This window comes from Denticeps clupeoides, chromosome 5 (genome assembly GCF_900700375.1).
Source record: "Denticeps clupeoides chromosome 5, fDenClu1.1, whole genome shotgun sequence".
In the NCBI taxonomy this organism is placed as follows: Eukaryota; Metazoa; Chordata; class Actinopteri; order Clupeiformes; family Denticipitidae; genus Denticeps; species Denticeps clupeoides.
In genome coordinates, this window is record NC_041711.1 from 23,062,004 (window position 1) to 23,075,375 (window position 13,372).

The window sequence follows — 13,372 nt, forward strand, 5'->3', positions numbered from 1 at the left end:
CCCCGTACACCCCCTTACCGGAAAAATGTCACAAATGGCAATATAAAAATAAACAAAAAAATATAATAAATACAACTATATATAAACAAACACACACACACGTATATATATATATTTCTTTATTTTCATGACCATTTACATTGGTAGATTCTCACTGAAGGCATCAAAACTATGAATGATCACGTGGAGTTATGTACTTAACAAAATACATTGAATGAGAAGATGTGTCCAGACTTTTGGCCTGTACTGTGTGTGTGTGTTTGTTTGTTATATAAACTATTGTAATAACAATCAAGGATTCACATTTTGGCCACTTTATTTATCACCTATTTTCCTAGACGTGGCAAAGCTGTTTCGTAATTTAATAAGGATCATTTTTAAAAAATGTGCCATTAGATTCACATTATTTAATCATTACATGCCTAAGATACTTTCGATTCTAAAGTGTCAAAAAATATTTGTAGGGCTACAACCCTGTGCCTTGACAGGAACATTCAATTTCCAAAAATCACTGTATGTCATTATTGCAGCAATACAGTAATTGTGGTAATTAATATTTGATTTAATATATCAAGTATTTTAATTTTTATTTATTTTATTTTTTTACAATGTTTTAGAATGGATTGACCACAGCCAGAAAGCTAGCCGGTGAGCTAAAAAAAAACAACATTGTAGTCTGGAGACATCATTGATTTATCTCCCAGCACGGCTCCTGCTTCCTCCTCTCTGCCCAGTCACTCCAGATTGCCAGAGGAAAGAGTGGATAGAAGAGCAGGATAATTGAGGCTAGGGCCATGGAGCCATGTTACCTCCAAGAAAAGATGAAAGCACATCTTTGTTGATGCTCACAAGTTATCAGTGTGTGTGCTGGTCCTGTCATGTTTTATGGAAGAACTCCTGACCTCACATTCTCAGGCAGATTCGGGAACACGCCTTGTTTGGTCAGATTACATTTGATAAAAGAGAGATCTCTTTTACAGATGTGGAGAATTTCACCATAGCCCTTTGATCAAGAGTATACATTTATTAGAATTGCAAAGATCTTCTTATGTTGAAAATGTATACAATCTGAATGATTCACAGCTGAACATCATGGGGTCATTTATGTTTGCTTTTATCGGTCTTATAACGTATGCAGATTCACACACGAACGTCGAGTATTTACCGAAAAAATGCACTGCTGAAGAAAATGTTTTTTTTTATTCTTACTAGAATACGTCGCCTTTAAATCAATGATGGAAAACTACTTTCTTTCACAATTGCAAAAATGATGAACAGCATTGCAACATGCATTGCAATTTTTCAGAAAAGTTGTCATGAAATGAGGCATTTTAGGCTGCAGCCCTCCTCAGAAGAGCGTGAGAAATCCTCGAGGTACTGGGTAATGTGTCATTATTATGGGGAGTGCATGGGTCTATACAGTCATTTACCAAAATCCTTGTGTTAAATGAAATAATGCCATACATTATTAATGAGGCTTCTGTGAGCACCACAACTAGGGCAGGCTTTTATACTCTTTGGACATAAAAAAAAAAAAAAAAATTATATATATATATATATAAATACACACATACACACACACACACACACACACACACATATACACATATACACACACACACACACACACACACACAGTCTATCCCCGCCATTAGCTTCAAGGTGGCTCAGGAGGAACATGAATCTGCGTTTTCGCAGCCCTCGCAGGATTACCACATGAACTGCAAAGTAAGTGAAGACGTGCTGCCTGTCTCAACAGAGCCGCTTTGGGTGTGTTGCCAGGGTAATGTCAGTGCAGAGCGCCTCTCTGGCTCGCCGGTCTCAGGGCCCTGCAGGTGACGGCATGCACGCAGCGCCGGGCTCTCGGGGTCTTCTCCGCTCCGACTGACTAACTGACGGAGGAAAACAGCTGCACTCATCCATGCCCCGAAGCCAAGAGTCTCCCCCCGACATCCTGCGTCTGCAGCCTCATTTCCTAAAGTTCAGCCATGAGTAAACAGACAGGCTTTTCACACTCACAACACAATTAGTGACTCGTTTTGGGGCTTCGCCTTCTGTCAGGCTGGATAAGACACTGCATAGTGTCCTGCTAACGAAATCCACACATGCAGACCACATATCGGGCCAGTGCAGAGATGTCCAACAAGGCCAAATATAACCTCTTCGTGCAATTAAGCATCATAAAACGGAGAAATGTGTCATTACGAATTGTAAAATGTCAGAAGTAATAGTGTGACACATGGAGAAAGTGTCAATAAGGGAAATGTCTGTTTACAGCGCTGCTGTCTCTTTCAAGATTCCTCAGCGAGTTGAACAATTGCACAGCCTAATAAATAATAAAAGTCTAATTAACTATCAAAGTACTCCAGAGACTTCATTCTCACATCAACATTTCACAGTTTGAATAGGGCTCTTTACCTTGATTCTGGACTGCATATCCCAGGCCTTGTTTCAAAGCTCCCAGATGGCGTTGGAATCTGCTGACAGTGGATGAAGCAAATGGAATGCAATATCGTAGGTTTTTGCTACTAATATACAAGACTGTTTGGAAAATTCTATGAAACGCTTGTTTGTAGCAGAGTAGAGAAGCCCGGATGCGCTCACAACATGCCTGACCTGAATTAAACTATGCTGCTGCCAGTTGACATTTGAATGGATTTTGACAGAAAAGCTTTTTGCTTGGTACGCAGATGAGGGACACGGTTAAAACCGGGCGGAGGGCAGACTGAAATCCACTGTCAAGACAGTAAATGCCAAAAGCAATTAAATGTGCTGCTAAAATATTCACAAGCCAGACATGACTATGTAAAGTAGATAAGGAAACGTCTTATTAGCATTATTGAATAATTTTAACTTATCCGAGCTAATTAAGCCACACCGAAGCACACTTGAAACTTAAAAAGAATCTTTTTTCATGCTCAAAATGACACACGGTGGTTTCAGTAAGTTCATTTCATTTTCACTCCTTTTCTCTGTGTGTTTAATTTTCCAACAGAAGCTTTCATGTGAAGAATGTCTTTGATATGCACCGAATAAATGCTGGCAGGGCTGCGAATTATCAAAAACAATTATTCAGGATTTGAATACATTTCACACTTAAAATGATTTATTTGAATTTTTTGTACATTTTTACTGCCTACTTGTCTGCACCGTGTTCAGTGTGCATGCAGATGCAAGGCATTTCCATCACACTTGACCTGTCATGACAGCAGTGTAGGACATTTTTCTTCTAGACCAGATCAATATTTCGCAGTACTGCTATCCTAGCTTGAGTCTCATAATAAAATAAATGTAAAAATCTATACAAAACATCAACTCGGATACTCTGACAACTGGGATAATGAGTTGCACTCCATTCAGAACTTCTGCCTTCTCGAGGGGAGCGAATATGTAGATCAAAAGAGGCAGATCAGAGCAACGTGCTCTGTGAGAACTATTTTTAAATCATCTTTTTCAAAATGATCTTTTTAGGATTGCTTCTACATTACCCATGAAATGCCTTTTTGCCAAGAAATTGGCAAACGTTTGGAAGGGAATATCCCTTTAAATTCTGACTCTGACCTTTTCATCACCAGTACACAAAATGGTGTGGGTAAAAGAAGAGCAGCTGCCAAATGAGGCAAGACGTTCAGTGTCGGGAGGATGCAGCTGCTGATGTAGAGTAGGTGTAGGAGCCGTCGCAGAACTGCTTATCGCACCATCACCTCTGCGGCCGTGCTCACGACGTCCTACATTCTGCGCGTGAAGCCTTTTCATTCAGCCGCCAGAATGAAAAAAAATTAGCTAAACATTGTGCAAAAACTACAAAGGCTCTTTTGGGCCGCTGCTGTATAAATACCCCTGTCTGAAAGGCTGCTAAATCTTCATGATCCGGGCAGGTGAGGAAATATGTGAGTGTCAGCTCACGTAAATGAAGTGCCCCGCCGAGCGGCGTGTGGGGCAGAAGGCACGCTTGCTTGGCCAGCAAGCGCTCCCCTAGCCCATAAATCACGCGCCGGAGGGAATACAGACGCCGGTGGGCAGTGGACGGTAGCCAGGGCCGCTGCCTCCTCAATCACAGAGTGGCACGCTGTGGCCAGACGGCCGGGGACTCTGGGTGTGAGGTCGATAGGGTGCGAAACAGCAGTGTCCGCCTCCTTATGCTTGGCAGGGGGCCGTGATGAAAGAGGTCTACCAGCCCACTCGCGCAAAAATTCTTAATCAACAAATGCGCACGTTCACATCTCGTCATTTCCACAAAATCCAGAATCAATTAACCTTCCCAAGTCACATGCCCAACTCGGCTGCCTGAACTGACAAAAATCAATGCCTCCATTCAGATGGATGACCTATCAATGGCAAATTTGTGTGGAACGACAACAAATAGTGGCACTTTGAGTACAGCCAAGCTGCTTAATGTGTGTTTTTTCTGTTGGACCTGCTCTCTCCCTTCATTACTTTCTAATCTTAGGACGACTGATAATTTGATAATTTGGGTGGTGGGCCACTAAGTAAGTGACCTGACTAAAAATCCATTTTAGTGCTGTGTTGATGATGCCACACCTAGATAATATCTGGTCAGCAGTATTGCTACAGGCAGTAATTTTACAAAATGAAATGCACCGTAATCCTTTTATAGTGGTAATGTGTCTGGGAAGTGTGTGCAGCATTTTACGTACGGTTAAAAGCATCTTATTTTCTCCATGAACTTACAGGCAGAATGGTGAAACCTTTACAGATGGTTCAGAATGTGCCGGCAGGTCTGGCTTTCAATCAGCCAAAAAGGTCACGTCATCCCACTGTTCATAGACGTCCACCGTCTGCCCAAATCAAAGTAAATTATGCTCGCACAGAGGGCGACTTCCATCTCTGCACCGATCTACCTGAATGCAACAATACCGGATTATGCTCCATCTGGAGCACGGTGATCCTTCAAGGAATGTTGCCTGGAATTGCAGCCCTGCAAACAGGGCCTTCCCAGTGTAGGTGGTTCCTGTTTGCGCTTTCAAGAAAATGGAGCAGCTCCACCACCATCTTTAAGAAACTCTTCGAGAGATGACCTCCTCTCCTGAACCTCAAACCTTTTTCACCTTCTTCATCACGTGATGAGAAATCCTGAGATATCTGGACCAATAATAATCGTATTATTACATTAACGCACACACTGCTTTGTCGTTCCTTTGTTGAACGTCTTGCTGTCTGTATTATACAGGGTGGGCCATTTATATGGATACACCTTAATAAAATGGGAATGGTCGTGATATTAAGGTCCTGTTTGTAGCACATTAGTATATGTGAGAGTGCAAACTTTTCAAGATGGGTGGTGACCATAGTGGCCATTTTGAAGTCGGTCATCTTGGACTCAACTTTTGTTTTTTTCAATAGGAAGAGGGTCATGTGACACATCTAATTTATTGGTAATTTCACAAGAAAAACAATGGTTTTAACGTAACTTTATTCTTTCATGAGCTATTTACAAGTTTCTGACCACTTATAAAATGTGTTCAATGTCACCAAACATTCCCATTTTATTAAGGTGTATCCATATGATGGCCCACCCTGTACATGCGCGCCCTGTCCCCGTGAGCGTGGATTTGTTACTCGATGCACACATCGCCGCAGATGCTGGACCTTCTCTCGGCCAAGTTCTGCCGACATGCACGGTGGCTCACCGAGGATCGGAACACGTGAATGAATGAGGCCACACTGCACGCTCTTTTCAGATTACATTTGTGGGGAGATGGCGTTGCCGTGTGATGTTAGACTACTGCCACCTGCTGGCCACGCTGCTGACGCACCGGTGCCTTGACGCAGTGGTTTTAAATACGTACCCTTCAGTTGAATCACTTTGAAGTGTTTTTGATATTACAGGTTGTGTTTAGTGTTACCAGAAGCGAAACAAATGTTCACTTGTACATTTCGACCGGTCACTATTAAATATTAAGGAATTGCATGCGTGATTGCAGTTTACAATATCCCATAAATCCCGCTTGCGCATTAACATTCACCAATGGAGGCGTAGTCTGTTAAGTTCCATTCACATAGTTTACAGACTCTTAATTTTAGCGTAGAGATCACAGCAGTGGCCCGTTCCGTGGAATAAAGCGCAGTTACGCACGGCTATTACGCACGGATTTGTCCGCCCCGCCCCACCCCTAACCGGTTGTAAAAGTCGCCGGATGCGGAGGGGAGAGCCGCACTGGAAAACGCGCCCCGTGGAATGAACACGCACGGGATGTGAAGGTGCAGGATGCCCCCCTGCGCTGGAGACCGGCTGAAACCCGGCGCCTTCATCCCGGTGGCCACCGCCGCTGTCCTCCTCCTGGGCTCCTCCACTTTATTCTTCGTCTTCATGTGAGTTTTTGCAAGGCTTTCAACGTTACAGTGTTGTTAGAATTTCTTCTCAACTTGTTCGACTGCTACTAATCTGTGCATTTACTTATCGGAAGCTTAACTTCCTCTCACCTCCCTCTAAGCCTGTATAGGAAGCAGGTGTGTATAGGAAGTTTGTGGCAATGCAACCCATTTCCTAGTAAAAGAAAATCTGTATCTACCTGCATGTAGATAACATATATGCATGCTGTGCTTGTAGTAAAATTAAAAACCGAACTGAAAAAAACGGAAACCTGCTTTCCTGCTAAGAGATTTGGGAACAGTCCTAATTTTCTGCCACTTGTTTGAAGGAGTGATTCAGTAATTAAAAGTGAGTGGATTTTGTGCAATTTTTGGTCTTGGCGGGCAGACTGCAGGGCAGCTGTGCTGCTGACCCAGTGGCCTTGACCTCTGCTGCTGCGTCCGCCCCAGTTTCACTGTTAATGTCTCCACAGCCGGCCTTGCTCCAGCAGATGGGAGCCAGTGGATTAGGATTTTCACTGCATTTTCATTTCCCATCTGGAAATCAAGAGCGGCAGTGAGTCTTAGGCATTTAAAGAAGAAAAATATTCTCCCCCTGTGGTGTCGGAAAGACCACTGGCTCTTACATGCAGTGGATTGTTTTTATTCACATGCAGTGCATTAGTACCAATCATCATTCGTGTCAAATGTGAAGCATTTCAACATAATGAAGGCCAGAAGGCAAAATGATTTGCAACCCTGGATTGAACTATTAATCTGTGAACAACCATCTTTCCAAGATTTCATCAATGATACATAGTCTTCATATTCAGCACAGCTATCTAGGTCTTTATCCTGTACAAAAAGGATTTAGTTAAACCATCCAGTGTATTCTGAGGGGAACTGATGTAATTTCTTTGCAGAGACATCAATTTACTTTCTGTACAATCATACTTCAACATTTCAAGTTATTCTTTATCTGAGTATTTATCATGCAATTCTAAAATTCATATGTAGAAAACAGATAAATTTGACAGTTTTTCTTTCTGATTTTGCACAACTCTTACATTAACATTAATATTAACCAATGAGATTGATGTAAAATGGGACCTTTAATTTCCATACTCCAGCTGGGAAAAATCCAAATTAAACCTATTAATTCTATACCAAGCATTTTGAGAATGAAATGATTCACAGAAATGTGTCCTCTGCTTTGAACCCTCCATCCTTGGTGAGTGAGCAGTGGGAAGCCATGAAAGGCTCCCGGGGAACAGTTTGTGGGGATGGTGCTTTTCTCAGTGGCACCTCAGTGATGGGTCCATTTCCATACCCACTAGCCATCCACTCGTCCATTCACTAAAATGTCACGGTGCACAGTAAACAGTATAAATGCATCTTGTCTACCTATGATGCTTTTAGGTGTGCAGTAGATCATTACATTTGTAAAAATGAAACGAAGGAACTTTTATTACTGGATGAACATGTTCCAAATCCAGATAAATGGGGAAGGTTGCATCAGGAAGGGCAACTGGCGTAAAACTTTGGCCAAGCTGTTTGTGTGCACAACCAGACCTGTTGATCTGCTGTGATGGCCCCTTAATTGGAGCAGCCAAAGGAGGAAGAAGAAGGGCTGGTGCCTGTTTCCAACTTGCAAACTGAACCACGGATTTACATAGAAAACAATAGTTTACTTTGAAACGTGGTGCATTTGTTGAAATCAGCAGAGAATGCAATAAGCATGTGACAGATTGGCTCATGTAAATGTCCATAAATGTTCCTGGGTCTTTTCAAATCTTCAAATTGAAGATATTTACAGTATTTGTCCTGAAGTAATTCTTTCATGTTCTCTCACATTGAGAGACATTGTAATGGTCAGATTTGCACAGGAAACCTCAGCTCCATAGTAATTACTGTACATGGTGTTAAAGTTAATGGCCTGTTGTGATTGCTGAAGGGCTTTAAATAGTGTGTGTGTGTGTGTGTGTGTGTGTGTGTGTGTGCACAAGCGTGTTTTATAGTAGAACGCCACCATTTGGGGCTGATATGTGAGGGCGGTGTTTAGTAATCCATGCTTCATAATCTGTTGGATTATAGAAGTACAGTTGGTGCAGAAGAGGTACATACCAGCTACTGCATTAGATGTCTGCAGCCCCTCCGCCCATGTTCTGACCCTCACTGATGAGAACACACAAATTGTCTAACTAAACACAGAAATACACCCCCCACACACAGGGAAGAGATCTGAACCATACATGTGATATAATCTAGTGTGTTCAGTTTACTAAGATGTATTAATGGTTCATAATGGACTTTGGTTTAAAATGTCCATTTAATTACTCACATGCTTCATAGCTTTGATCAACTGTGAGAATAATTTGCTGTGCCCACAGGCTCCTGCTGAGAACACGATTATCTCTCCATTTAATCTCTCCGCATTGACACAGTCAGCCTCCTTTTCCAATCTAATTTAGCCACGTCCTCTGCTCTTCCCTCTATGGGTTCTTGAGAGGGATGAGTGGGAAATTTTATCCATGCTTGGTCAGGGTGCACTCATTTGGGTCTAAATTCAATTTTTTTATATGTTTTAAATATATGAAACATATCAAATATTACATTCTTTGGGATTATTAACTGTGGTGCAGATTAAAGATGAAACATTTGTCCAGATGAGAAACTGGTTTGTAAAGCTTGCATTAAACAGCAATAGTATAATGGAGTTCAACAAGAGGGTCATTTTGCCTGTGGTGAATTTGATTTTGTTATATCATAATAAATAAATATATATTTATATTTTTTTAACCAGAGGCCCTTGGTTGGTCGAGAGTGTCTCCGTTGCTTTTCCAATATGTGCTGGCGTCACTTTCTTTTTCGTTCTGGCAAACTTCACTATGGCAACATTCATGGACCCTGGCGTGCTCCCTAGAGGTAAGAAAAGGTCAGGCTTTTCCTGCAAAAATGAAACCGATTGTCTGGGTTTGTATAAGTGCTTAAAATGATAGCTGGGAAAATGTCGAGCCCCATGTTGTGCCTTGCGTTGGCAGCCAGTGAGGATGAAGATAAAGAAAATGACTTTCGGGGGCCGCTGTACAGGAACGTGGAGGTGCGGGGTGTCCAGGTACGCATGAAGTGGTGCGCCTCCTGCCACTTCTACAGGCCCCCCCGCTGCTCGCACTGCAGCATCTGTGACAACTGTGTGGAGGTAAGAAAAAGATGAGAGGGATGGAGGGAGAAGCGGTGGATGACAATAATGAGGTTAATCCCTTTTGTCCTAATCTTTTACTCCCCTCCCAGCTCTGCGCAGTATTTCAGCCAGCATTGGTCTCTGTGGTTGAGCTGTTTTTTCTGTTGTGGTCTGTAGGAATTTGACCACCACTGTCCATGGGTGAACAACTGCATTGGCAAAAGGAACTATCGCTACTTCTTCCTCTTCCTGCTGTCACTTAGCCTCCACATAGTGGCAGTGTTTGGCTGTGGCCTGCTCTACATTCTGGACCACCTGCAGGACCTGTGGGCTCTGCACGGCACCGTCACGTATCCTCACCAAAGCCATACCACCTCCCTGTTAAATGCATCAGTGCTGTTGGGCAATTTTTCAGGAAAGCAGAGGTGTTCATCTGCAATATAACTCAACCTTGTTTAAAAAAAACATACATGAAATGGCAGTATTGAGCTTTCAATGATTTCACTGTTCTTTTACTGTGGCTGAAGGAAAACTATCAAAAACAACAACTATGGCACATACACTTATTAATATATTCTTAAACCAATGCTAAATTATTTGGGCAACCAATTAGTTGAATATTTTGCTATTCAATAATTGTGATTAATCATAAAGATTAAGGCTTCCTGTAATTCACATTTAAAACTATGCCAGGTGTGGCAAAGAGGCTCAGATGGGTAGTGCGAAGAAGATATTCTGCTATTTTGTTCTTAAAATGAAACGCCCTGCAGACTCTGGAGTATATGGAAAAAGGCTCACAGTCCTAAAATGTCTCTTGGATATATTTCTAAATCACTTCAACCTATTATTTTGTAAGTAATAGTTAATAGCTCCTCTTACTTGAGAGGAACTTGGTCAGATGCAAAATAACAACAACAGTGTGACTGGGTCTGTCATGCAATTTTTATATGACCATGCACTGAGAGACAGAAGCCCCATGATCCTGCACTACCAGACCTGAATACAACTGCTGAACTACTGCTTATACAACATCTCAGATGTCCTTAACAGTTCCACCACCAGCTTGGTGATTATTAGTGTGTCTGGGCTTTTCTTCCTACCGGTCGTGGGCTTGGCCTGCTTCCACCTTGTGCTGGTGGCCAGAGGCCGGACCACAAACGAACAAGTGAGTATTAGGTGATGCACATAATAATACTGTGTGTGTGCATGTGTGTGTGTTTAAAGCATACACCATTCAGGCAAATAAATGTGTGGCATTTGGCATAAATTGGCATTCTAATCCAGGCGAAATTGCCTGAACTGTTTTGAAGTCTACATTAGTCAATCTACATTATGGTTCTGTGTATTTTTATTGCGAATGACACTGAAGTGAAAGGTGTAAAAATGTATTATGTTATGATCACTGATTTTTGCAGGTGACAGGGAAATTCCAAGGTGGGGTCAATCCCTTCACGAAGGGTTGCTGTGGCAACATGGAATTTGTCTTGTGCAGTCCACTGAGCCCAAGGTAAGACCTGAGTGACTGAGCAGTGGTGCCTTTCAGCAGAACCTCTCTCTCTCAGATTTAAGAGTCTTGGCAGTAGATAGAAGAAATTTGAATGAAACTGTGATTGAGAGTTTAATTTAAAACCTATGCACTTCTGCAGGTACATATCCAAGCCCAGGAAGCGAAAGCCTGTCCAAGTTCAGCCCCCATTCCTCAGACCTGAAGTAGTAAAGCAGTCTCCCTCCAAAATCCCTGACAACCCAATCCAACATGAGGTTCTGTCAAATAAGGTCAGTTTTCACTGTAAGCACAACATTTTCATTTATTTGCACTGATTATGGAATTATTGGATGATGTGTTTTCATCCTTCAGCTCCATTTGAAAGAAAAAACAGAAGTTCCAGAGAGCATCCAGCTTAGCACTCCACCTCCTCTCCTACCCCCAAAACATAATTGCAATCTACTGAAAAGCCATTTGGACAGCATGGAAGGTCTGTAGTGTTTATGATATATTTATGCTTTGTACTGCTCTTCAGACCCCTTTTGAAGTCCATCTGGCCGTTTCTAGATTTCATCACTATGTTTTCAATGACATTGTTAAGCCATTACTGAAACACTGCCCTTGGGTTTTGTTTGGTCTGAGTGCAAGGGGTTTAAATGAATGGTTTTGATTAATCAATGTATTATGTGTTTGCAGAGAGGCTACGGTACAATAGACCTTCATTTTCCTCTGACCATACTAGCAGTGAGCTCCCCAAGACCTTGGAGCCAATCAGCAGGATGCTGGGACCCTCACCCCAGAATGAGGTGGGTGGTTTTGTGTATCCTTCCTGCTGTCTTCTATTTGTCAGCAGTTCTAATGGCTTATTTCACTCCTTATTCTGTTTCAGGATGTGGCTAGCACACAAGCCAGAGTCTGTTTCCATGACTACTCCTCAGAACCCAATTTGGACAGACAGAATGAGGTGGATCCTGTCTCTGAACGCAGCTCAGTCCTCCAAGATCCACATCTGACTTCTCTTAACTCCCGTTCCCACAGCCTCAGACACGCCCACCAGCAGAGGAACAGACCCTTGCTGCCTGCCCATCATGCTGAGGGGCTTGCTTCCAATTTACCCCAGAAGGTTCTATTGCCTGGCGGTCTCAGCAACCGCAGCAGTAGCCTCTCCTATGACAGCCTGGTCAGCTCCAGACCTGGTGAGCACAGGTCAGTGACTAGCAGGCCTCATTTAGGGCACCAGATACCGTACCTGCCTCTGGACTCCACCTTGGGAAGGCTTCCCGCCCAGCAGAGACATTCTCCGCGCACGTGCAGCCCAGTTTTTATGAGTGCAAGCAGGCACTCCCCTCAGCTACAGGACCCTTCCCAAGCACTGTATGACAGCCTTTCACGAGGTGTCATGGCGTCCATCCAGGAGCGCAAGGAACTGGTGGAGAGGGAGGATCCACAGGCTGCATGTACCTCCGACTCAGGCTTGTATGACATTCCCAGCAGGCGCAGCCTCCCACCTGCTTCCCTGTCCCGAGGCCCCACGCCTCCAGCATACGGCTCACGCGAGTTCCTGTTGAGTAGTGCAGCATACGGCTACAGCAGCAGGTGGGGTCTGGGCTCGTCCTCGACCTCCTCTCTCACCCGCGCCTCTAGGACCTCTGGCTCCTCATTGCAATCCCACATGGCAGGGTCTGGTGGGCAGGGGCGTTCTTTATCGCCTGCATATCGATCTCTTGACCGGCAGGCACCACACTGTCCCCCCACCGTGCCCTCCAGCACATACGCCCACCAAAACCTTCTCACATACAGCTCCGGCACAGACAGGAGAGACCCCTCCGCTGCAGACACCCAGGGGTCTCCAGAGACGTTGTCTGGCATATGAAGGAGCTTCTATGTTCTTAATATCAGTATTATTTTATAATGATTTGCATTTTTGTTGGTGTTATTTATTGTATTCATATTTTGTTAAATTGTACTTTTTGTTTATGAAATAAAAAATGTTATACCCTCTGTGGTGTTGTGATTTGTGTTCATTATTAAGTTGTGAACAAATATTAATGGGGAGTGGTTCACTGTAAATGAACAGTAACCTGATCTTTTAGGTTGGAATCTGTGCTTCTTAGGGTTTCAAATACTACACAGCAGCTAATTCATCAATGGCCATGCAGAGGGCACCATCTAGTGTATATTACTGGGAGTCTCGCTTGTAAATGCTTCCAGTGACAAACTGTGTAAATTTTCACCTACAGGCATGGTTTATCACAAAGTTTGCTGCCTCCATTTTTATTATGGTAATTTGCATATATTCCAGAATGTTATGAATGTTATTCAGATGAAGTCCCCATGAAAATGAACTTAATCCCCAAAAACCATTTTCCACTGCATTTCAGCCCTGCCACAAC

At 43.0% G+C, this 13,372-nt stretch overlaps 1 protein-coding gene across 1 annotated transcript; it reads left to right on the forward strand.

Annotated features, from left to right (window-relative positions):
- Positions 1–6,160: 6,160 nt before the first annotated feature.
- On the forward strand, positions 6,161–12,982 carry zdhhc8a (zDHHC palmitoyltransferase 8a). Its single transcript, XM_028980395.1, has 10 exons — positions 6,161–6,333; positions 9,116–9,237; positions 9,354–9,511; positions 9,671–9,843; positions 10,556–10,658; positions 10,909–11,000; positions 11,140–11,269; positions 11,352–11,469; positions 11,676–11,785; positions 11,869–12,982. Exons 1-10 carry the CDS (start codon positions 6,230–6,232, stop codon positions 12,850–12,852), a joined length of 2,094 nt encoding a protein of 697 aa, XP_028836228.1. The 5' UTR covers positions 6,161–6,229; the 3' UTR covers positions 12,853–12,982.
- Positions 12,983–13,372: the final 390 nt, after the last annotated feature.

Bases quoted from the DNA above. Each gene is read 5' to 3' on its own strand.
- zdhhc8a (XM_028980395.1), top strand. From the start codon at position 6,230: ATGCCCCCCTGCGCTGGAGACCGGCTGAAACCCGGCGCCTTCATCCCG. The intron at 9,512-9,670 runs GTAAGAAAAAGA...TGTGGTCTGTAG, and splicing joins TCTGTGACAACTGTGTGGAG to GAATTTGACCACCACTGTCC. The intron at 11,001-11,139 runs GTAAGACCTGAG...GCACTTCTGCAG, and splicing joins TGCAGTCCACTGAGCCCAAG to GTACATATCCAAGCCCAGGA.